The sequence below is a fragment of the Salvelinus alpinus genome, chromosome 33 (assembly GCF_045679555.1).
Source record: "Salvelinus alpinus chromosome 33, SLU_Salpinus.1, whole genome shotgun sequence".
NCBI lineage: Eukaryota > Metazoa > Chordata > Actinopteri > Salmoniformes > Salmonidae > Salvelinus > Salvelinus alpinus.
This window is the reverse complement of record NC_092118.1, coordinates 4,359,207-4,383,573: the sequence shown is the minus strand read 5'-3', so window position 1 is coordinate 4,383,573 and position 24,367 is coordinate 4,359,207. Positions and strand designations below refer to the sequence as shown.

The 24,367-nt window shown below is 41.5% G+C and overlaps 1 protein-coding gene across 3 annotated transcripts in view; it reads left to right on the top strand.

The window, feature by feature from the left end:
- syt14a (synaptotagmin XIVa) overlaps positions 1-24,367 on the top strand; it is a 201,603-nt gene that overhangs the window by 157,569 nt on the left and 19,667 nt on the right. The window contains exons 6-9 of one of the 3 annotated variants that reach the window (XM_071380789.1): positions 13,252-13,308; positions 13,641-14,090; positions 14,705-14,897; positions 19,699-19,755. In XM_071380789.1, coding sequence (XP_071236890.1) covers positions 13,252-13,308; positions 13,641-14,090; positions 14,705-14,897; positions 19,699-19,755 — 757 coding nt within the window. The remainder of the gene's footprint in view (positions 1-13,251; positions 13,309-13,640; positions 14,091-14,704; positions 14,898-19,698; positions 19,756-24,367) is intronic. The other 2 variants (XM_071380790.1, XM_071380792.1) reach the window with 2 other exon arrangements.

Genomic DNA, 24,367 nt, shown 5'->3' with positions numbered 1-24,367 from the left:
ATTTCGCACAAAAAGATGGAAATGCCATTGGTAGACATTCCAGCAGTACCTGATGCCCCCCCTAGAGGTCTCAAAATGGCCACTAGAACATATCAATGGTTAAAAAATAAGCACACGATTCAGAATATGTTTAAATATATTGAACATTTTATTTTAAAACAGTCACACTGTTTTAATAGTGTGATGTATAACTTTAGACTAGCTCTATGCTGAGTAAAATCATGTAGTTTGTAAGTTTAGCATGCCTTGGCAGCAGTGGTGGAAAAAATCTAATTGTCATACTTGAGTAAAAGTAAAGATACCTTAATAGAAAATTACACAAGTAAAAGTGAAAGTCACCCAGTAAAATACTACTTGAGTAAAAGTCTAAAAGTATTTTATTTTAAATATACTTAAGTATCATAAGTAAAAGTATAAATCATTTCAAATTCCTTATATTAATCCCCCTAGACTCTATAATTTAAGTAACATAATACAAATAAAAAAATGGTTATGTCACGTTGTATAAATGATTGGAGACAGGCGCAGGAATACGTAATAGCGGATTTGAATACTCCACCCAAAATATACAACATGCCATGAAAGGCACGGGGACGAAGCCCGAAACAAACATGTATACAAAAACACAGGAATGTAACCCAAACAAAAGAGCGAGGTAAAACCTAATAAATACACGGGACGAGACCCGCAATACACTACACGGGGCGAGACCCGTAATAACAAATGCACAACAATACACAGGACGAGTCCCGTACTAAAAAGTGCACAGTACACGCAACACGAAAGCCGAAATAACAAAGCACATGTACTCATAGACCAACGGACATGGGAACAATAACCGACAAGACAATGGTGAACAGAGGGCACTGTATGCAATTACTAATCAGGGGAAATGGGAACCAGGTGTGCGTAATGAAACAGTTCAGTGACGCCTAGAGGCCGGTGACATAGACCTCCAGAGATGGTGCAGGGACTGAGCAGCAGTACCGGGGGAATCTGTGACAGGTTAGACCTAGAAAAAACAAATATGACCCCCTGTAGGAAAAGGAGAGTCTCACGAACACGATGGTGTTCTCCAACTCGTCTAAGGTAATCCATACAAATGAATAGGTGCAAAAATAATATATATATACCTATAATTCCTGTGTAAAAGAAAACATATTTATTTCCTTTCTAATATCTCCTCGATAGAACAGACGCTTCAAAACCTTTTGTCATTTTTTTTGCCATTTATGAATGTTTTATTCAATGTGTTTCTATGGGCTATAGTAGTGAAGGCCAAATTCAATATATATTTTTTATATCTAAAGGGGTCCTAAAATGCTAAATAAAGTAGCTAAATGATCCATGGTATGACCTTCTTAAAACAATGATATATGTCATCTTGTCACCCCTCCCTCAGCGGCTTAGACTTCTAAGAATATATTAAGCAAACGAGATGGCACCATTTTCTTGTTTTTATTTTATTTACAGATAGCCAGGGGCACACCACAACATAATAAACAAATGAAGCATATGTGTTTGGTGAGTCCACCAGATCAGAGGCAGTAGGGCAGACCAAGGATGCTCTCTTGCGTGAATTGGAAAATGTTCCTGACCTGCTCAGCATTCAAAATATAAACAAGTACTTTTGGGGGTCAGGGAAAATGTATGGAGTAAAAAGTACATTATGGATGTTCATTATATAAAAATAATTGGGGTATGGATGTGGGTACGCAGACCCATGAGCCACTGCTGCCCCTCATGTTGAGTTCCATTGTTTTGTGGCTCCGACCCCCATCGAAAATGCCTGTCCCTGTTCTAGGCTATTTTCAGACCTTAACTTTGGGACAGGTGTAATGCTAGCGCCCCACCGCGACAACATTCGGTGAAAAAGCAGAGCGCGAATTTCAAAATACAAAATTCGTAATATTAAACATTCGTTAAAATACAAGTGCCTTACATCGTTTAAAAGCTTAACTTCTTGTTAATCCAGCCGCTTTGTCAGATTAAAAAAAGTCTTTACAGCGAAAGCATACCATGCGATTATCTGAGGACAGCGCCTCAGAATAGTATGTTCATTACCGGAGATAAATAACGAAATGCGTGCCCTCACCGACGCGCGCCACAACACTACAGCCAAAATGGGAGCCACCTAGAAAAAGCCACCTAGAAAAACTGTTGACATCTACTGGAAGCCCTAGGAACTGCAATCTAAGAGGTATTCCGTTGATATTCCCATAGACAGCCATTTCAATGAGTGGTGAGCTCAACAACAAAAAAATCCGGATGGATTCTCCTCTGGTTTTTGCCTGCCATACCAGTTCTGTTATACTCACATACATTATTTTATGCATATCCTAGCTTAACAGGCAGTTTACTTTGGGCACCTCAGTCATCCAAACCTCTGAATACTGCCCCTATCCCGAATAAGTTTTAAGGAACAACAGGTACTGCTGGAATGTCTACCAATGGCATGTCCATCTTTTAGTGAGAAATTACACAAGTATTTACAAAGTATAAAGGCCAGTGACAATTTTAGCTTGTAAATCTTAGTGGGGGACCAAATTTTTTTTTAGATGCATGCCAGCAAACCCACTACACAACACAACACAACACTATACAATACATTAATTGGACTATAACGGTGACAAACGGTGCCAGCCTACATGAAGCTATCCCAAAGGCAGAGCTTCATTTCAGTACCATGGAGTGAATCCTTAACACCTGGGATCAGCGGAGCCTTGCCTGGCAGCGAAACAGTTCATTCAACCTCATTTACTGCCTTTAAAAAAAACATAGCTTGTATGGCTGATTGCTTAAACAAATATGATTTCTACTGACAATTGAGATGTACAAACTATGGCATAAGGGAATGATGAGCGGGAAAGAGGCAATCCGTAATGTCGATTTAAGACATTAATGAGCGACCTAAGACAGACGTAGTCAATATTACTATTTGTACAGCGACAGAATTCAGAACATGAGCCATTCTTACAGTATTTTCCCTGTACACAAAGTCAGAACTGTAGGATAAATAAAGGGGACATATAAGCAGACAATGAAAGCTCTTACAATATTTGATGATGACATTTCTCTAAAACAGGCTATAGGCTACATGTGCACCACCAAGTCAGAACAATAGGCTAAGTTATGAGGTGGGAAGGGACCAAATTATTAGGGTGAGGAACATGGGCTACTAACAGCTTACTACACAACATACAGTTAGTATTTCTTTCTTAGTTAGAGTATACATATCCCCCTGGCATATTACATGATTTATGCAGCAGCATACAAGACATTTTTGGACCTTGTTAAGCTGTGCTCACTTGAACAGGAAGGTGGCACGACGGTCCACACGCCCTCTCCACTGAATAGCAGGCTAGTGATGGTTTTGCAACGCTTGCGGTTAGCCACAGATTCCTTCCAAACCATTCATTGTTGAATTTCGATTTCCAACTTGTTTTGTAATGTTTATGTCCAATGGCCGATGTGCACCTGTACGTTTTATTTATAATTCATCTTCATATGACAGCGATTGAAAAGGATTTCCCAGTAGATTGTCGACCTGATTCATGATGATGAGTGCTTGTCTAGCTTGCTAGCTAAGATTTTGAAAGTATTGTTAGGTTCTGAACACACTCACGGACAACTTGAAAAAGCTCAAACCATGTTTATCCACCCACTGGGTCATACAGCTGCAAAGACAAATGCATGTTTACACAAGCACATATATTTATACACCCCTACTAGGCGGAGTAAACTATTTGCACATCTAGACAGCCAATACATCTCTGTCAGGAACTTAATTGGTTCCGCTCACTGGTGTAGTCATGGCCTTGCCTCATGCTAGAACCTTCGTGGGCATGGAATTACATATGTGTGGGATAGGACTGTTCCTTCTCACTTCATCTGACCTGACCTCGGGCCGATTTGCTCGCTCCTCCCTAATCCACGACTGTCTTACCTTATCAGTGACTGAAACCTGACTGTTGTCCTTTGCCTCCCTCCTTAGGAGCCATGAGGTTTAACATGTTTTGACAGAATGTAATCTTTCTGCACTCCTCGTGGTCTCACTCAGTAACTTTCCATACATTAGCCATGCGGTTTAAGTGTCACAAGTGTCACCAGCAAAGCACCCCCACACCATCACACCTCCTCCTTCATGCTTCAGGGTGGGAACCGCTCATGCGGAGATCATCCGTTCACCTACTCTGCGTCTCACAGAGACACGTCGGTTGGAACCAAAAATCTCAAATTTGGACTCATCAGACCAAAGGACAGATTTCCACCAGTCCATTGCTTGTGTTTCTTGGCCCAAGCAAGTATTTTCTTCTTATTGGTGTCCTTTAGTTGTGATTTCTTTGCACAATTCGACTATGAAGGCTTGATTCACGCAGTCTTCTCTTATGATGTTGATATGTGTTTGTTACTTGAACTCTGTGAAGCATTTATTTGGGCTGCAATCTGAGATGCAGTTAACTCTAATGAACTTATCTTCTACAGCAGAGGTAACGCTGGGTCTTCCTTTCCTGTGGCGGTCCTCATGAGGGCCAGTTTCATCATAGCGCTTGATGGTTTTTGCGACTGCACTTGAAGAAACTTTCAAAAGTACTTGAAAATTTCGGCATTGACTAACCTTCATGTCATTTCTCTTTGCTTATTTCAGCTATTCTTGCCATAACATGGACTTGGTCTTTTACCAAATAGGACTATCTTCTGTATACCACCCATACCTTGTCACAACACAACTGATTTGCTCAAATGCATTAAGGAAAGAATTTCCACAAATTAGCTTTTAACAAGGCACACATGTTAATTAATTGAAATGCATTCCAGGTGACTATCTCATGAAGCTGGTTGAGAGAATGCCAAGAGTGTCCAAAGCTGTCATCAAGGCAAAGTGTGGCTACTTTGAAGAATGTAAAATGTAAAATATAGTTTCATTTATTCTGCACTATTTTGGTTACTACATGATTCCATATGTGTTTTTTCTTAGTTTTGATGTCTTCACTACTTTTCTACAATGACATACAGAAAATAAGGCAGTTACATTGATAGTAACGCACACATGTCCAAAGTCATTATTTGGAAGGATAACAACAATGCAAGAAAGCGAGCGCCAGTCAGAAAATGTGCCAGTTCGTGTAAGACTGAGCAAATGTCTGTATTCTTGGTGTGCGGAAAAAACGAGGAAGGGCTGTCCTCGAAGTGGGAAGTTTGTCTGGCTCAGTAAAGCCTCAAACTTAAATTGTCCGCAACACTGAAATGGGCTACTTCTATGTGAAGTAATGAGTAGACGGAACCCACCTTAATTCAAACTCTTGTTAAAAAATGCCTAGCTCCACTCCTATTCCCCAGTGCTCTCAGTTGTTGACTTCTGTAACCGTAAAAGCCTTGGTTTCATGCATGTTAACATTAGAAGCCTCCTACCTAAGTTTGTTTTATTCACTGCTTTAGCACACTCTGCCATCCCTAACTAAAACATTTTCCGACAAGATAGAACTTCCAAAGGGGGCGGAGTTGCAATCTACTGTAGAGATAGCCTGCAAAGTTCTGTCTTACTATCCAGGTCTGTACCCAAACAATTCGAGCTTCTACTTTTAAAAATCCACCTTTCCAGAAACAAGTCTCTCACCGTTGCCGCTTGCTATAGACCACCCTCTGCCCCCAGCTGTGCCCTGGACAAAAAATGTGAATTGATTGCCCCCCATCTATCTTCAGAGCTCGTGCTGCTAGGTGACCTAACCTGGGACATGCTTATTAACACCCCAGCCGTTCTACAATCTAAGCTTGATGCCCTCAATCTCACACAAATTATCAATGAACCTACCAGGTACAACCCCAAATCCGTAAACACGGGCACCCTCATAGATATCATCCTAACCAATTTGTCCTCCAAATACACCTCTACTGTCTTCAACCAAGATCTCAGTGATCACTGCCTCATTGCCTGCATCCGTAATGGGTCTGCGGTCAAACGACCACCCCTCATCACTGTCAAACGAGCAGGCCTTTCTAATCGACCTGGCCCAGGTATCCTGGAAGGATATTGACCTCATCCCGTCAGTAGAGGATGCCTGGTAATTCTTTAAAAGTGCCTTCCTCACCATCTTAAATAAGCATGCCCCATTCAAAAAATGTTGAACCAGGAACAGATATAGCCCTTGGTTCACCCCAGACCTGACTGGCCTTGACCAGCACAAAAACATCCTGTGGCGTACTGCATTAGCATCGAATAGCCCCCGTGATATGTAACTTTTCAGGGAAGTTAGGAACCAATATACACAGGCAGTTAGGAAAGCTAAGGCTAGCTTTCTCAAACAAAAATTTGCATACTGTAGCAAAAAAGTTCTGGGACACTGTAAAGTCCATGGAGAATAAGAGCACCTCCTTCCAGCTGCCCACTGCACTGAGGCTAGGAAACACTGTCACCACTGATAAAGCCACGATAATTGAGAATTTCAATAAGCATTTTTCTACGGCTGGCCATGCTTTCCACCTAGCTACCCCTACGCCGGTCAACAGCCCTGTATCCCCCACAGCAACTTGCCCAAGCCTCCCCCATTTCTCTTTCACCCAAATCCAGATAACTGATGACACTGATGACACTCTAGACCCAAACTGCTACAGACCTATATCTATCCTTCCCTGCCTTTAAAAGGTCTTCGAAAACCAAGTCAATACACAGATTACCGACCATTTCGAATCCCACCGTACCTTCTCCGCTATGCAATCTGGTTTCAGAGCTGGTCATGGGTGCACCTAAGCCATGCTCAAGGTCCTAAACGATATCATAACCGCCATCGATAAGAGACATTACTGTGCAGCCGTATTCATCGACCGACCTGGCCAAGGCTTTCGACTCTGTCAATCATCACATTCTTATCGGCATACTCAATAGCCTTGGTTTCTCAAATGACTGCCTCGCCTTGTTCACCAACTACTTCTCTGATAGAATTCAGTGTGTCAAATCGGAGGGCCTGTTGTCCGGATCTCTCGCAGTCTCTATGGAGGTGTCACAGGGTTCAATTCTCGGGCCGACTCTCTTCTCTGTATACATCAATGATGTCGCTCTTGCTGCTGGCGATTCTCTGATCCACCTCTATGCAGAAGACACCCTTCTGTATACTTCTGGCCCTTCTTTGGACACTGTTAACTAACCTCCAGACGAGCTTCAATGCCATACAACTCTCCTTCCATGGCCTCCAACTGCTCTTAAATACAAGTGAAAATAAATGCATGCTCTTCAACAGATCGCTGCCCGCAGCTGCCCGCACCTGCCCGCCCGTCCAGCATCACTACTCTTAGCATCACTACTTAGAATATGTGGACAACTACATATACCTAGGTGTCTGGTTAGACTGTAAACTCTCCTTCCAGACTCACATTAAACATCTCCAATCCAAAATTAAATCGAGAATCGGCTTCCTGTTTCACAACAATGATGTTATTTACAAAATAGCCTCCAACACTCTACTCAACAAATTGGATGCAGTCTATCACAGTGCCATCCGTTTTGTCATCAGAGCCCCATATATACTACCCACCAATGCAACATGTATGCTCTCGTTGGCTGTCCCTCGCTTCATACTCATTGCCAAACCCACTGGCTCCAGGTCATCTACAAGTCTTTGCTAAGTAAAGCCCTGCCTTATCTCAGCTCACTGGTCACCATAGCAGCACCCACCCGTAGCACGTGCTCCAGCAGGTATATTTCACTGGTCACCCCCAAAGCCAATTCCTCCTTTGGCCGCCTTTCCTTCCAGTTCTCTGCTGCCAATGACTGGAACGAACTGCAATAAACACTGAAGCTGAGAGACTCATATCTCCCTCACTAACTTTACGCATCAGCTGTCAGAGCAGCTCACAGATCACTGCACCTGTACATAGCCCATCTGTAAATAGCCCATCCAACTACCTCATCCCCGTTCTGTATTTATTTATTTATTTTGCTCCTTTGCACCCCAGTATCTCTACTTGCACCTTCATCTTCTGCACATCTATCACTCCAGTGTTTAATTGCTATATTGTAATTACTTCACCATTATGGCCTATTTATTGCCTTACCTCCCTTATCTTACCTCATTTGCACACACTGTATGACTCTTTCTGCATTTGTAAGAGCTTTCTACACCTGGATTGTGCAACATTTGCCCATTATTCTTTTTTAAATTCTTCATGCTCTGTCAAATTGGTTGTTGATCATTGCTAGAACCACAACCATTTTAAGGTCTTGCCATTCACTGTCTTCTTGGTAAGCAACTCCAGTGCAGATTTGGCCTTGTGTTTTAGGTCAAATCAAAGTTTATTTGTCACGTGCGCCAAATACAACAGGTAACAGGTAGACCTTACAGTGAAATGCTTACTTACAAGCTCTAACCAAAAGTGCAAAAAAGGTATTAGGTGAACAATAGGTAGGTAAAGAAATAAAAACAACAGTAAAAAGATAGGCTATATACAGTAGCGAGACTATAAAAGTAGCAAGGCTACATACAGACACCGGTTAGTCAGGCTCATTGAGGTAGTATGTACATGTAGATATGGTTAAAGTGACTATGCATATATGATGAACAGAGAGTAGCAGTAGCGTAAAAGAGGGGTTGGCGGTTGGTGGATGGGACACAATGCAGATAGCCCGGTTAGCCAATGTGCGGGAGCCCAATTGAGGCAGTATGTACATGAGTGTATAGTTATAGTGACTATGCATATATGATAAACAGGGAGTAGCAGCAGCGTAAAAAGAGGGGTTGCTGCGGGGGGTGGGGGGGGGGCTCACAATGCAAATTGTCCGGGTAGCCATTTGATTTCCTGTTCAGGAGTCTTATGGCTTGGGGGTAAAAACTGTTGGGAAGCCTTTTTGTCCAAGACTTGGCACTCCGGTATTGCTTGCCATGCAGTAGTAGAGAGAACAGTCTATGACTAGGGTGGCTGGGGTCTTTGACAATTTTTAGAGCCTTCCTCTGACACCGCCTGGTGTAGAGGTCCTGGATGGCAGGAAGCTTAGCCCCAGTGATGTACTGGACCGTACGCACTACACGTGCCTTGCGGTCAGAGGGCGAGCAATTGCCGTACCAGGCAGTGATGCAACCAGTCAGGATGCTCTCGATATTTCAGCTGTAGAACCTTTTGAGGATCTGAGGACCCATGCCAAATCGTTTTAGTTTCCTGGGGGGGAATAGGCTTTGTCGTCCCCTCTTCACGACTGTCTTGGTGTGCTTGGGATTTATTTTAAGTGTCCAGATTAGTCTCCCGCTTGTTGAAAGCAGCAGCTCTAGCCTTTAGCTCGATGCAGATGTTGCCTGTAATCCATGGCTTCTGGTTGGGATATGTACGTTCAGTCACTGTGGGAACGATGTCGTAGATGCACTTACTGATGAAGCCGATGACTGAGGTGGTGTACTCCTCAATGCCATTGGATGAATCCCGGAACATATTGCAGTCTGTGCTAGCAAAACAGTCCTGTAGTGTCGCATCCGTGTCATCTGACCACTTCCATATTGAGCGAGTCACTGGTACTTTCTGCTTTAGTTTTTGCTTGTAAGCAGGAATCAGGAAGATAGAAATATGGTCAGATTTGCCAAATAGAGGGCGGGGGAGAGCTTTGTATGCACCTCTGTGTGTGGAGTAAAGGTGGTCTAGGATTTTTATTTTTATGGTTGCACATGTGACATGCTGGTAAGAATTTAGTAAAACTGATTTAAGTTTGCCTACGTTAAAGTCCCCTGCCACTAGGAACGCAGCTTCTGGGTGAGCATTTTATTCTTTACTTATGGCCTTATAGAGCTGGTTGAGAATGGTCTTAGTGCCAGCTTCATCCTGTGGTGGTAAATAGACGGCTACGAATAATAAAGATGAGAACTTTCTTGGTAGATAGTGTGGTCTACAGCTTATCGTAAGGTACTCTACCTCAGGCAAGCAATATCTCGAGACTTCTTTAATATTAGACATTGCGCACCAGCTTTTATTGACAAATAGACACACACCCCCACCCCTCGTCTTACCAGAGGTAGCGTCTCTGTTCTGCCGGTGCATGGAAAATTCCGCCTGCTCTATATTGTCCGTATCGTCGTTCAGCCACTTCTCGGTGAAACATAAGATGTTACAGTTTTTGATGTCCTGTTGGTAGGATAATCTTAACCGTAGGTCATCAATTTTATTTTCCAATGATTGCACGCTAGCAAGAAGAACGGATGGCAATGGGAGTTTACTCGCTCGCCTCTGGATTCTCAGCAGACTGCCCTCTCTGCGGCCCCTTTCCCTGTGTCTTTTCTTCACGCAAAAGGCGTGGATCTGGGCCTGTTCCAGTGAAAGCAGAATATCCTTCTCGTTGGACTCGTTAAAGGAAAAAGTTTATTCCAGTCCGCGGTGAGTAATCACTGTTGTCATGTCCAGACGTTCTTTTCAGTCATAAGAGACGGTCGCAGCAACATTATGTACACAGTAAGTAAAAAAAATAAGATAAACAAACGCAAAAAAAACGAACAAAATAGCACAATTGGTCGGGAGAATGTAAAACGTCAGGCATGTTCTTCGGCGCCAGACAATGAAAGTTCTTACAATATTCAATGATGACATTCTTCTAAAACAGGCTATAGGCTACATGTGCACTACCAAGTCAGAACAGTAGGCTAAGTTATGAGGGGGAAAGGGACCAAATTCTTAGGATGAGGCACATGGGCTACTAACAGCTTACTACACAACATACACTTAGTGTTATTTCCTTAGCTACAGTATACATATACCCCTTACATATTACATAAGTTATGCAGTAGCATACGATTCATATTTGGACTCACCCTGTTGTGCTGTGCTCACTTGAACAGGAAGGTGGCGCGGCGATCCTTCTTGTGGGCAGATTTTGTCATCAAACTTTGTCATCAAAGTCTGCCATTCTCTGGATTTATGGTGCTTTCAAGACAACTGGGAACTCTGAAAAAAAGAAAGGTTGAATCATGACGTCAGTGATCTTCAGGTCGGAGCTCTAGAAAGAGGCCGGAGTTCCCGACTTGGAAGTCCGAGTTCACAGCGTATTTTCCTAGTCGGAGCTCGTTTTTTCCCCGAGTTCCCAGTTGTCTTGAGCGTACCATAAATCCAGAGAATGGCAGACTTTGATGACAAAGTGAACTCACTGAAGTCTGAGGTTTCCCAGTTCTAAGTTTCCAGTTGTTTTGAATGTGGCAGAAGTCGTGCTGAATTGACAGCATGACCAATGTATTCAACCTTTTCTGCCCCATGGTGTCCTTTTAAGCTTGGAAAAGAGACCCTTAAACTCAGAAGTGGACCTGCATTTTGGAGCTGTCTTACTCAAGAAAGCCAAAAAGAGATCATGTTTGTATGCGGCTTTATTAACTCAAAGATTTTTTTTTAATTACATTGTTTGCAAACTGATATGTGCACGTATTAATGCAAAAATAAAATACAAAAAAGGGTAACAAAAACATTTTATTTTTTAAATATTGTTTAATCTTTTGCTAAACAGGTGGGGCTCAAAACAGGTTGGGCTCTGATTGACAGGTAGCCACTGGTTGTTTATATCAGACTTGAATGTTGGCTATATGACATACACACTGAGTATACCAAACATTAGGAACACCTTCGTAATATTGAGTTGCACCCTCCCCCTCAGAACACCCTCAATTCATTGGGGCATGGACTCTACAAGGTGTCGAAAGCGTTCCACAAGGGATGCTGGCCCATGCTCAGTTTACAAAACGTTAGGAACACCTGCTCTTTCCATGACATAGACTGACCAGGTGAATCCAGGTGAAAGCTATGATCCCTTATTGATGTAACTTGTTAAAGAAGGATTTTTAAGCCTTGAGACAGTTGAGACATGGATTGTGTATGTGTGCCATTCAGAGGGTGAATCGGTAAGACAAAAGATTTAAGTGCCTTTGAACGGGGTATGGTAGTAGGTGCCAGGAGCACCAGTTTGAGTGTGTCAAGAACTGCAATGCTGCTAGGTTTTTCACGCTCAACAGTTTCCTGTGAATGGTCCACCACCCAAAGGACATCCAGCCAACTTGACACAACTGTGGGAAGCACTGGAGTCAACATGGGCCAGCATCCCTGTGGAATGCTTTCAACACCTTGTAGAGTCCAGCCCGACGAATTGAGGGTGTTCTGAGGGCAAAACTCAATATTAGTAGTGTTTTACTCTGTGTATATGAAAGTATATATGGAAGTGCAGTTGTTTAAATTAATTAATCTACATACATTAGTCCCACATTGATGTGTACCTTAAAATACAGTGTTACCAGATATTTTTGTACGCCAAACGATAGTTAAAAAACAACAAAACTAAATAAAAGAGCACTCTATACATGACTGAAACCATGAAAACCACATGGAAAAGAAGGACCACCTGTCATGGAAACCTCATGGGGGAAAAATATATATTTCTACATTTGCAGCCATTTTCCTTCTCAACTTCCCTCTCTGAATCACTACAGAGTAACCGAATGTAGCAGGTGTAAAATAAACGCCCGAGTGGGGTCGGTAGAAACCGGAAGCATCCGGTTTGCAGGCTTCACCTCTTCCTCTCTGCTTTTCCTGAAAACCGGATGATTTTGGTTTCTTCCGACCCAGTACTGAGTCCCCCATTTCTTCACAAAGGAGCAAGAGGCTTATATTAAAAGAAAGAAGAAAAGTTATTGAAGTCTTTTGATTGAGAAACCTTATGGTTTGGACAAGACTAGAGCTCAGAGGATGATGTATAGCTGTTTCGGTAATTTGATTATTGCATTTTCTGACTATTTATGATATTAGTCATGCCTGGTGTGGGGTCTATAGAATATGATTGTAAAGTTCATTTTTGCACCTGTAGATTTTTCATGCATGAGACTGCCGTGGTGGGAAGAAATGATCAGAATGAAACACTTATTTTGGGCTTCACGACCACACACACATGCACACAGATAGCCAAAGTCTCTCAACCTCTATTTCTCCCAATAAATGTTCCCACTCTCTTTGCTTGAATTCCAATCCAATAAATTCCCTGTTAACCCCTCACCCTCAGAGATTGGGAAGGATTGGATAGATGGTAACAAGATGTTGAAAACGGCACCCCACATTGTTGAGCTATTGCTATATTGCTATCAATAACTATTTTCAGATCTGCGAGGGGGGAGCCAACAAGGGCAGAAGGAGGGACTAAATTATCAGATTGTAATCCAGCCTTTGAAACAGCCTTGTAAACATTTACACCACTGTCAGGATTTTGTCTGATAGATTTCCTTCATAAATGTGTGTTATGTTTTTATCTGACAGAAGCCCTTATACAGGTCATGGTACAAGAGCAACGATAAACTACGTCAAAAACATAAGGTAACTTTGATCGTCCTGATCCATTTCACCTCCCATAGTTCAAATCCCCCAATTCACCCTGTTCACCCAAGTAGAAACTAGAGGTTGAGTCTTTAGGATCTCTCTCGTAGCTCAGGTGTTTGTGATAGTCAAGGCTTTTCAGTTTCAAGGAAATGATCAGTACTTCTCTAGTTCAAGTGACTAGCAATGTAGAAATAGTCCAAGAGCTGTGATGACTGCATAACGTATGATAGATCATACGTATGGCGGTGTAGACTTTAAAAAAATGTTATGTATTGTGTTTGCCAATCTTTTGTACATTACTTCTTGTGTGGTATAATGTGTCTCTTTAGAACATGTCAGCCCGGGGGTCAGCGTCTCAGCTCCCCAAGGGCTACGAACCGGAACCCCTGGCCAAATATGGCACCCTGGACGTGGTGTTGGACTACGACTCCCAGGACCAGCGGCTGGCGGTGACGGTCACGGCCGCAACAGACATCCCGGCCCTCAAGCGTACCGGCAACGTTGCCTGGCAGGTACATCTGGTGCTGCTGCCCACAAAAAAGCAGAGGGCGAAGACGTGCATCCAGAAAGGGCCCTGCCCGGTCTTCACAGAGACCTTCCACTTCAGTCACGTGGAGTCCGAGATGATCGGCAACTACTCCATTCGATTCCGTCTCTACAGCGTGCGGCGGATGAAGAAAGAGAAGGTGCTGGGAGAGAAGGTGTTCTACCTCACCAAGCTCAACCTGCAGGGCAAGATGTCGGTGCCGGTCATACTGGACCCCTGCTGTGCCTTCCCTGTGAGTAGATCAAAGGAAAAGCTAGGCCTCAAGCATTTACTGTACACAACAGCTGTGATGGTAGAATGCTGTTCCTGGGGTAATTTTGTCATGTACTTACTAGGAACCTACCCGGATAATACATGAAGACTTTATTTCTTACATTCTGTTATTTGCCTGGATTCTTTTCCACATTGCAAACATCAGTTATTTGATTTGAGTTATCTAGTTAAATAGTGAGAAATTGATGACCTGTGATAGTCACCTCGTTGTAAAGGGTGATGAACATAGTCCAAAACAGAGAAACCCATACAAACCCTAACAACTTTCACATTTTACTGTCCAATGCTGTCTCAAAAGTTTGTCAAAGTATGTCTGCCAGTTATTACAGTATCTCTGCATTTTTATTATAAGAATGTAGATTCCTAACCTTACTTCCTTACAAATTTCACTAACATTGAATCCTGGGCCCGTATTTATAAAGATCTAGGATCAAGTCACCCCCTGTCCATGTACTTGTATTAATTATGACAATTCAGGCAAAACTGATCCTATATCAGCACTCCTACTCTGAGATGCAGGCCCTGAAAATTCACTGACCTTCTTGTTGGTCCATCTGTCCACCCACGTGCTAGCAGGGCGGTGAATCCCAGGCTAGTATATCGGAGATGTCCTGCAGCGAAAGTGCCTCTTCTTTCCAGTCAGCCAGCCAAGGCTCCACACCAGAGATCTTGGTAGGGCTCGTCTACAATGCCACCACGGGCCGTCTCTCAGTGGAGATCATCAAAGGCAGTCACTTCAAAAATCTGGCTGCCAACAAGCCACCCAGTAAGTACACTAAGACATTCTTCTGGTTGCTTGTCAACACTTTGTCAATAATAGTCAGTGTCACCTGAGTCCAGGTTTCATTTAACGATAATGAGAGTCCTTGCTTTCAGATCTGGTCAGATCTGGTCTCGGTCACTTGAAGGACCAGAGTAGCACTGGATAGATCAAGTGAAGCAACATTGAATGAGGAATTTTCTTGTAACTAGCAGTAATATGTGTTTGTCAAGATCATACATTTCTGTGCAACTGTTGATTTAAGCCCCCAAAAAAGTGTGATGGGTCCACACTCAAAAAGATGTTGCATAAAGCTGACTTTTTACTGCACCAGGATAGCATACACCGACGTTTCGGCCTTACAGCATTCCTCAGTGTGTAGGTTATTTTTCAATCAGAAACAGCATTTATAGGTATGGCCCTCATCCCACCTTACAAGGCAGATATAGCACCTTCTTACACCACGCGTGAACTAATTGTCACGTGCATACCATAATCATCTAAAGTAATTATCAAAATGATCCAAAATAAAATTCCCAACCATGTGGATTGACTATAAATTAAAGGTCCGTTGACACATAACACCATTGTCATCAGCAGTATATGTGGAATTGTATAAGCAATTTAGATTTTAGCTGCCATGTATACTGAAATAAAACTAAAGTCAGAAGTCTACGCTTTGAGGAACCAATTTATTAGGATAATTATTACGATTAGCTCAAGCACACACCTTTTTTTTTAAATATTCTGTTTTTTGATTTATATTATATCTACATACAGTTGAAGTCGGAAGTTTACATACACCTTAGCCAAATTGGGCGCTATCGGGAAACCGGGACAAGATATTTTTAGGCGGGAACTCAATCCATGAGAGAACCATCCAATGTTTAATTAACATTAAACTGATTTCAATATCCTTCAAATACACTGAGTAAACCAAACAGTACGAACACCTTCCTAATATTCAGTTAAAAATCCTTTAACCTGTCTCCTCCCCTTCATCTACACTCATTGAAGTGGATTTAACAAGTGACATCAATAAGGGATCATAGCTTTCACCTGGATTCACCTGGCTACATACAATACATTCGGGAAAGTATTTAGACCCCTTGACCTTTTCCACATTTTGTTACGTTACAGCCTTATTCTAAAATATTTTTTCCTCATCATTCTACACCACAAGGATGGTGCCAAGTTTCCTCCAGACGTGACGCTTGGCATTCAGACCAAAGTTTCAATCTTGATTTCATCAGACCAGAGAATCTTGTTTCTCATGGTCTAAGAGTCCTTAGGTACCTTTTGGGCAAACTCAAGCAAGCTATTATGTGCCTTTTACCGAGGAGTGGCTTCCGTCTGGCCACTCTACCATAAAGGCCTGATTGGTGGAGTGCTGCAGAGATGGAAGTTTCTCCAATCTCCACAGAAGAACTCTGGAGCTCTGTCAGAGTGACCATCGGGTTCTTGGTCACCTCCGTGACCAAGGCCCTTCTCCCCCGATTGCTCAGTGTGGTTGGGCGGCCAGCTCTAGTTAGAGTCATGGTGGTTCCAAACTTCTTCCATTTAAGAATGATGGAGTCTACTGTGTTCTTGGGGACCTTCAATGCTGCAGAAATGTGTTGGTACTCTTTCCCAGATCTGTGCCTCGACATAATCCTGTCTTGGAGCTCTAAGGACAATTCCTTCAATCTCATGGCTTGTTTTTGCTCTGACATGCACTGTCAACTGTGGGACCTTTTATAGACAGGTGTGTGCCTTTCCGAATCATGTCCAATCAATTGAATTTACCACAGGTGGACCCAAATCAAGTTGTAGAAACATCTCAATGATGATCAATGAAAACAGGATGCACCTGAGCTCAATTTCGAGTCTCATAGCAAAGGTTCTGAATACTTATTTAAGTAATGTATTTCTTATTTTATATGTAATAAATGTACAAACATTTCTAAAAACCTGTTTTCACTTTGTCAGTATGTGGTATTGTGTGTAGATTGATGAGGATTTGTATTTAAGTTGATCAATTTTAGAAATAAAGCTGTAACGTAACAAAATGTGGAAAAGTCAAGGAAAGAGCAGATGTCCTTAATGTTTTGTATATTCGGTCTATGTATTTATCTTTTAATACACTCATCTCGGTTTTCTTTTGAAGCGTCTTCACTTGTTATGCAAAGAATGGGCAAGTTTGTAGCTAGTTTTCCATATATTCTAAAATCTGCATATTTTGTGTTTCCACCAACAAACTTGTTGCAGATAAAAATCAGTGCGTGATGAGGTAGTGCACACAAAATGTACATTTTCGCCTACGTTTTAATATCCCGCAAAAAAAATTTAATTTCAAAGTTTTTCCATCACATTTTCATCTCTAACGCTAGTTTTGTTACAAAAAAATGTTGCGTTAAATAGTAAATGTGCCTACTCTCGTCTTGGCATGTGTTGTCTAGCCAACAGCTCACAGGTTTTTTATATGGTATGACTTTCCTTGCACAAAAACTGTGGATGCTAATATGTTACTGTAACATTCGTTCTGAAGTTATCAGCGGTCACAGAAAGACAAACATTTACATTTTGTGTTTAGCGGAGATCGTGTGTGTAAAGGAAGGGCAAAAACGCATCTAACGACTTACTTAGCTATTTTAAGAGTGGTCTGAGCCAGTTGTTAAGTAACAAGCATTTTGAAGAGCAACTTTAGTAACTTTGGTGTTATAGTGTGGACGCTATATAAATAATTCCTACTGAATAGGTGGTGTACTTAACTGCAGTATAGTATTATTACTATCAAATCAAATCAAATGTTATTAGTCACATGCGCCGAATACAATAGGTGTATAGCTTACAGTGAAATGCTTACTTAAAAGCCCCGAACCAAGAATGCTGTTTAAAAAATATGAGTAAGAGATAAAAATAACAAGTAGTTAAAGAGCAACAGTAAAATAACAATAACGAGACTATATACAGGGGGTACCGGTACAGAGTCAATGTGCGGGGGCACCGGATAGTCGAGGTAAAAATTACTAGTCGTGGGAGTATGGTTATTACGGACATTGGTGTTGACCGTGACCTTTATATGCCTGTGATGTCATCACCCAGATTTGGCACAGCATTAATGGGACTCGACCTCATGTTGAGTTGCGTATATCGCACTCCTGTTTTCTACTGTTTGTACATGGCTGTACCCCTTAATTTTGTAGTTTGCAAGTAAAGGCACTAAACAGTGAAACGGGTGTGGATAATCCTTGTAAAGTTACCACAGGTGGTTTTAGGAAACAGCTCAAAGATTTAACGATGCTCCTACAAAGGTTCTAACGATGAACGTAGCCTTAAAATGCTTTTGGGAAGTCGGGCCCAGGGCATTTGGATTGACAAAGATTTAACTTTTAAAAAACATACGGATTTAAAGTTAGCTCTTTTTTTTATATCATGCCTTTCCCTTAACACCAGGAAGCAGATTGTACAGCCAACCGTCCTGCCAGTTCTCAACTATGGTGACACCATCTATCAGAATGCAGCAGCCACTACTCTAAAACCCTTAGATGCCGTTCACCACAGTGCTCTTCACTTTATCACAAGTGACAGGTTCACAGGTTTAGTACACATTCTTGCATCCTGTGTCAGAATGTCGGAAGATCACTTCATGAATCCCTTTTTGTTTACAAAGCTCTGCTGCACAAGCTTCCAGCTTATCTTGCCTCACTTTTAAGGTATAAAAATACGAGGCACCAAACCCGTTTACAGGGTTGATTTAACTCTTGAAGTCCCACTAGTCTCCACGGAGCTAGGAAAAGTTTTGGAATGGCCTATAAGGCTCTTGATACCCTGGTGCCTCTACAGTAGTTTAGGACTCTGGTGATGAATGTGTTAAATGAGAGTTGTAGTTGTTTTGATTGAGTATAAAAAATGTGTACGTATTGTTGAAATTGTGGTGCTGAATTTGTAAATTGTTGTTTTATTTGTATTTTTGGGGAAATATCCATTGATATTGTTGAATTGCTGTCTTCAGGGCACAATTGTAAATGAGACCCTGGTCTCAATGGGTTCCACTGAATAAATAAACGTTAGATAAAATAATGCAGTTGATTCCCGCTATTCGTTCATTCTACTAGATGAAAAGACAAAATTTGTAAGACATTCTGTCATTTAAAGCATACAACATTTTGACAATTTTACCTAACATAAGCTTTCTATTTTCACGTACCCAAAATGCCTACTATTTAGAACCCAAGTACGGGTATTCGCACAAAACCAATATCCCTGCCTTCACATTCAGGGTAAAAGCTGTTTTTGAAGAACATACTGTATAAGTTATCGTTCTTTTTGATTCATGTCAAAAAGAATGAACTTGAGTTTGACAATAATATTACCTCAGGTTAGCGTGTCTTGGGGTCACATCCATCAAATTCCTTGCAAGATCATGTCATCGAGGGACCCCCCACCCCTGAAAATGGACATTTCCTATTGTTTTATTATTATTATGCCGCAATTGAAAATATTTAGTTCATGTACCTCTTTAATTTCAGGAAATTATCAAATATGTAGGCCGTATGAAGTGGTCTGAGCACCCACCATGCTGCAAACTTTCCCTCTGTTTTTACCCCCTTTACCCTTCATCTCCCTTCCAACTCCCCGAAATGACCAGAGGCTCCAGCAAGTTCGTGTGATACTGATGACCTTCTGACCCTGTTTCTCTCTCCTGCTGTTGTTTTGTGTTCCCACTTTCTCTCTCTTTGTTATGTCTGCTCCTGAACTCTCTCACCCCAACTATTGACATCTTGGTCCATTGTTTCCCTCACTGCTTACCAACCCTTGTTGTCAGATGGGCTGTTCTGTTGCCTGAAACACTTGATAGGTGGCCAGGTTTATATTATCAGAGGTGAGTCTCTTCGGCTAGCAGACGGAGGTGTCTGCCAGCTCCCAACTATCAGTGTTGGACACTGTCTCTCTGTCTCTATCTGTCTCTGTTTCTGTCTTTCTTTAGTTTTCTTTAGTTCGTTCTTACTCTCTCTCTCTCTCTCTCTCTCTCTGCACTGAGATGTAAGTTGACTAGAAAGTCGCAATGTATTCTCATGGATGCAGGTTGTCAGGCTACCAATAAAATATATACAATTTCAATGTCAATTCTTAGTAAATGTGAATTGATTCATTGTGATTTGACAGTGGCACATCTAAGATGAGAAAACCTACAAAATGTACAAAAAAAACCTACAGCTCACCATTATATTAAATGTCACCCAACCACAAACGATAAAGATCACTGACTAGGACCAGATATAGGCAATACTTGGCCTTAATTTGTTAACCTTATCATACTGCATATAACGCGGCAGGTAGCCTAGCGGTTAAGAGCGTTGGGCCAGTAACTGAAAGGGCGCTGGTTTGAATCCCCGAGCCGACAAGGTGAAAAATCTGTCAATGTGCCCTTGAGCTAGTCACTTAACCCTAATTGCTCCTGTAAGTCGCTCTGGATAAGAGCATCTGCTAAATGGCTAAAATGTAAAAATGACTCATCCATGAAGAACATTGGGTAGCACTTTATAATAACTCCATGTAATAAAGCATTTATTATGGATTTGTAAGTTGTTTATTCATAATTTATTCATCATTACTCCATTCATAAGATTTAATTCTAGGTCCTTGTAAACTATTTAATAGTCATTAGTTAAGTGTTGTTGCATGGCCTCATCTAAAGTGTGGGCTATTTATACTTTATGAGTGGCCAGTGTAATTTCTCACAAAAAGACGGACATGCCATTGGTAGATGCTCCTTAAGGGTCTCCAAATAGCCTAGAACAGTGGTGGGCAACATACGGGGGAGGTTTGAGTAAAAACTTTATTTGGGGGGGGATGGGTGATTATTTTGGGTTAGCAAAACACTACAGGCCACTCTTGAACGTCTAACACTAGATATAAAGTATATAGAAATTATAATGGACCCATATGTTTTCAAGTAACTGCCCTTTTTTCTATTGCTTTTGACTAAGAAATTGGTCGCCAAAAAATTGTCCCTCCTTTGAATTTGGGAAATCCTAATGTGGCCATCAAGCCAAAATCATGGCCCACCACTGGCCTAGAACATATCATTGGTAAAAGAATAAGCATACAACACTGGATGTTAAAAGAAATATATCAAAATGTTATATATCAACAAAACTCAAAACATTTATAAAGTATGTATAACGTATAAAAGCCCAAAATTAAGATAAGGCCACATAAAAATATTAAAAGGTTGAGTAAATTAGAATTTTATCCGCAAATGTAGCGACATTTCAATTTTACGGTGCCTTGCAAAAGTATTCAGACCCCTTGTAGGTGGCGGGCCGTAGCAAGCTATATGCTTTAGTTTTCGAGAGGATCGATCTCTGTCTTTTGTTGGAAATGTCAAGCCTTGCAATTTGTTTCAAAATACTTATTATTATGTCTACAAGTTGGACAGGCTAACGCCGTAGAGTACTAAACTGTGAACCAATCAAAAGTCTGTACTATATATGGTACTATCTCTGCTGATCACGTCTGCCAATCACATTATCTGTATCTAAGGTACAGTAAGTAGACAGCTGCTGACATCTCGAGATAGTTCTTCGTTCGACAAACTGCTATCAGGTAAAGTATACCAGAAGAAACATGATACCATCAATGCAAGCTGTACAATTACTCCCAACGTAGAACACTGCAACCTTAATAATGTAGCTAGCTTACTAGTTAGCTAGCTAGTTACAACAAGTAGAACTGTCGCTTGCTAGCAGGAGCAGATAGCTTTATCACTAGCTAGCATGTCATTCCGGGAAAAAGGAACATTTTAGCTAACAGTTTATTTCAAGTAATAATTTAAGACTACAAAAATGTATAAGAAAAGTAGTGTAAATCTAATACAGTCATCAAGGCAGGACCCATTTCAGTCATACTGACAAATAAAAAATGACACATTATTATCCTTGTCAATAGATAGAGTCAGAGGATTGCAGAGCACCCTGCCTCAGACTGTCAGGATGTTCATTTTCAAGCTCACAAACTACATTCCTTTGCTGTGATGATTTATTTGATTCATTCTTTTATTTTTGTCTCACATGAAACAATATGTTGGAACATTGCTGCAGGGACTTGCTTCCATTCAGCCACAGGAGCATTAGTGAGGTTGGGCACTGATGTTGGGCGATTAGGCCTGGCTCGCAGTCAGCGTTCCAATTCATCCCAAAGGTGTTTGATGGGTTTGAGGTCAGGGCTCTGTGCAATTTCTGTATGGACCTCACTTTGTGCACGGTGGCATTGTCATGCTGAAACAGGAAAGTGCCTTCCTCAAACTGTTGCCACAAAGTTGGAAGCACAGAATCATCTAGAATGTCTTTGTATGCTGTAGCATTAAGATTTCCCTTCACTGGAACTAAGGGACTAAGCCCGAACCATGAAAAACAGCCCCAGACCATTATTCCTACTTCACCAAACTTTACAGTAAACACTATGCATTGGGGCAGGTAGCGTTCTCCAGGCATCCGCCAAAACCAGATTCATCCATTGGACAGCCAGATGGTGAAGCGTGATTCGTCACTCCAGAGAACGCATTTCCACTATTCCAGAGTCCAATGATGGCGAGCTTTACACCACTCTAGCCAACGCTTGGCATTGTGCATTGGTGATCTTAGGCTTGTGTGCTGCTGCTCGGCCATGGAGACCCATTTCATGAAGCTCCCGACGAACAGTTATTGTACTGACGTTGCTTCCAGAGGCAGTTTGGAACTCAGAGTGAGTTTTGCAATCGAGGACAAACGATTTTTACTCGCTACTCGTTTCAGAACTCGGCGGTCCCGTTCTGTGAGTTTGTGTGACCTACCATTTCGCGCCTGAGATGTTGTTGCTCCTGCAGAGATGGTTGTCCTTCTGGAAGGTTCTCCCATCTCCACAGAGGAACTCTGGAGCTCTGCCCTTCTTCCACGATTACTCAGTTTGGCCGGGTGGCAAGCTCTAAGAAGAGTCTTGGTGGTTCTAAACTTCCATTTAAGAATGATGTAGGCCCCTGTGTTCTTCGGGACCTTCAATGCTACAGACATTTTTTGATACCCTTTCCCAGATCTGTGCCTCAACACAGTCCTGTCTCGGAGCTCTACAGACAATTCCTTCAACCTCATGGCTTGGTTTAAAGGGTCTGAATACTTTTTAAATTTTTTATACATTTTTTTAATACTACATATTTTTCGCTTTGTCATTATGGGGTATTGTTGGTAGATTGATGAGGATTCTTTTTTATTTAATACATTTTAGAATAAGGCTGTAACGCAACAAAATTGTGAAAAAGGGAAGGGGTCTGAATACTTTCCAAATGCACTGTATGCAGCTGTCATTTTTAAACCTCCATTCTAGCATACATGACACACACACATCTACATGCTTTTATATGGGTTTCTATGCAAGGTGTATGATTGAATAGGGGGCTCCTGAGTGGCGCAGTGGTCTAAGGCACTGCATCTCAGTGCTAGAGGCATCACTACAGACCCCGGTTCAATTCCAGGCTGTATCACAACCGGCGGTGATTGGGAGTCTCATAGGGCGGTTCACAATTGGTTCAGCATCGTCCGGGTTTGGCCGGGGTAAATGATGAATTTGTTCTTAACTGACATAACTGGTTAAATAAAATAATGTTTCTTTAAACCCACAGCTACAGAGAGTTCTGATTGGTTCTAGGTATAGCAGTTGATTGGTTCCAAGGTTAGCAGTTTCGCAAATTTGCCTGAGCAGATAGTGTTGAAATATACTTTTTATGAGAAAATGTGCAAGAATTGAAGGTGCCAACACATTTTTGTCATCATAAGAATGTTTTACTGTCATATACAAGAATTCTGCTCCTCCCTCAACAGGGATCGATCAACTTCACGTTTTCGGCTTCGGCCGACCATCTATTGGATTTCTTCTAATTTTATTGTGTTACAAAGTAGGATTAAAATGTATTTAATTGTATTTTTGGGGAAGAAAAATTCGATTTATATTTTTATATATATACAGTTGAAGTCGGAAGTTTACAAACACTTAGGTTGTAGTCATTAAAACTTGTTTTTCAACCACTCAACAAATTTCTTGTTAATAAACTATAGATTTGGCAAGTCGGTTAGGACATCTACTTTGTGCATGACAGATTATTTCACTTATAATTCACTGTATCACAATTCCAGTGTGTCAGAAGCTTACTTACACTAAGTTGACTGTGCCTTTAAACAGCTTGGAAAATTCCATAAAATGATGTCATGGCTTTAGAAGCTTCTGATAGGCTAATTGACATCATTTGAGTCAATTGGAGGCGTACCTGTGGATGTATTTCAAGGCCCACCTTCAAACTCAGTGCCTTTTTGCTTGACATCATGGGGAAATCAAAAGAATTCAGTCAAGACCTCAGAAAAAATTGGAGACCTCCACAAGTCTGGTTCATCCTTTGGAGCAATTTCCAAATACCTGAAGGTACCACGTTCATCTGTACAAACAATAGTACGCAAGTATAAACA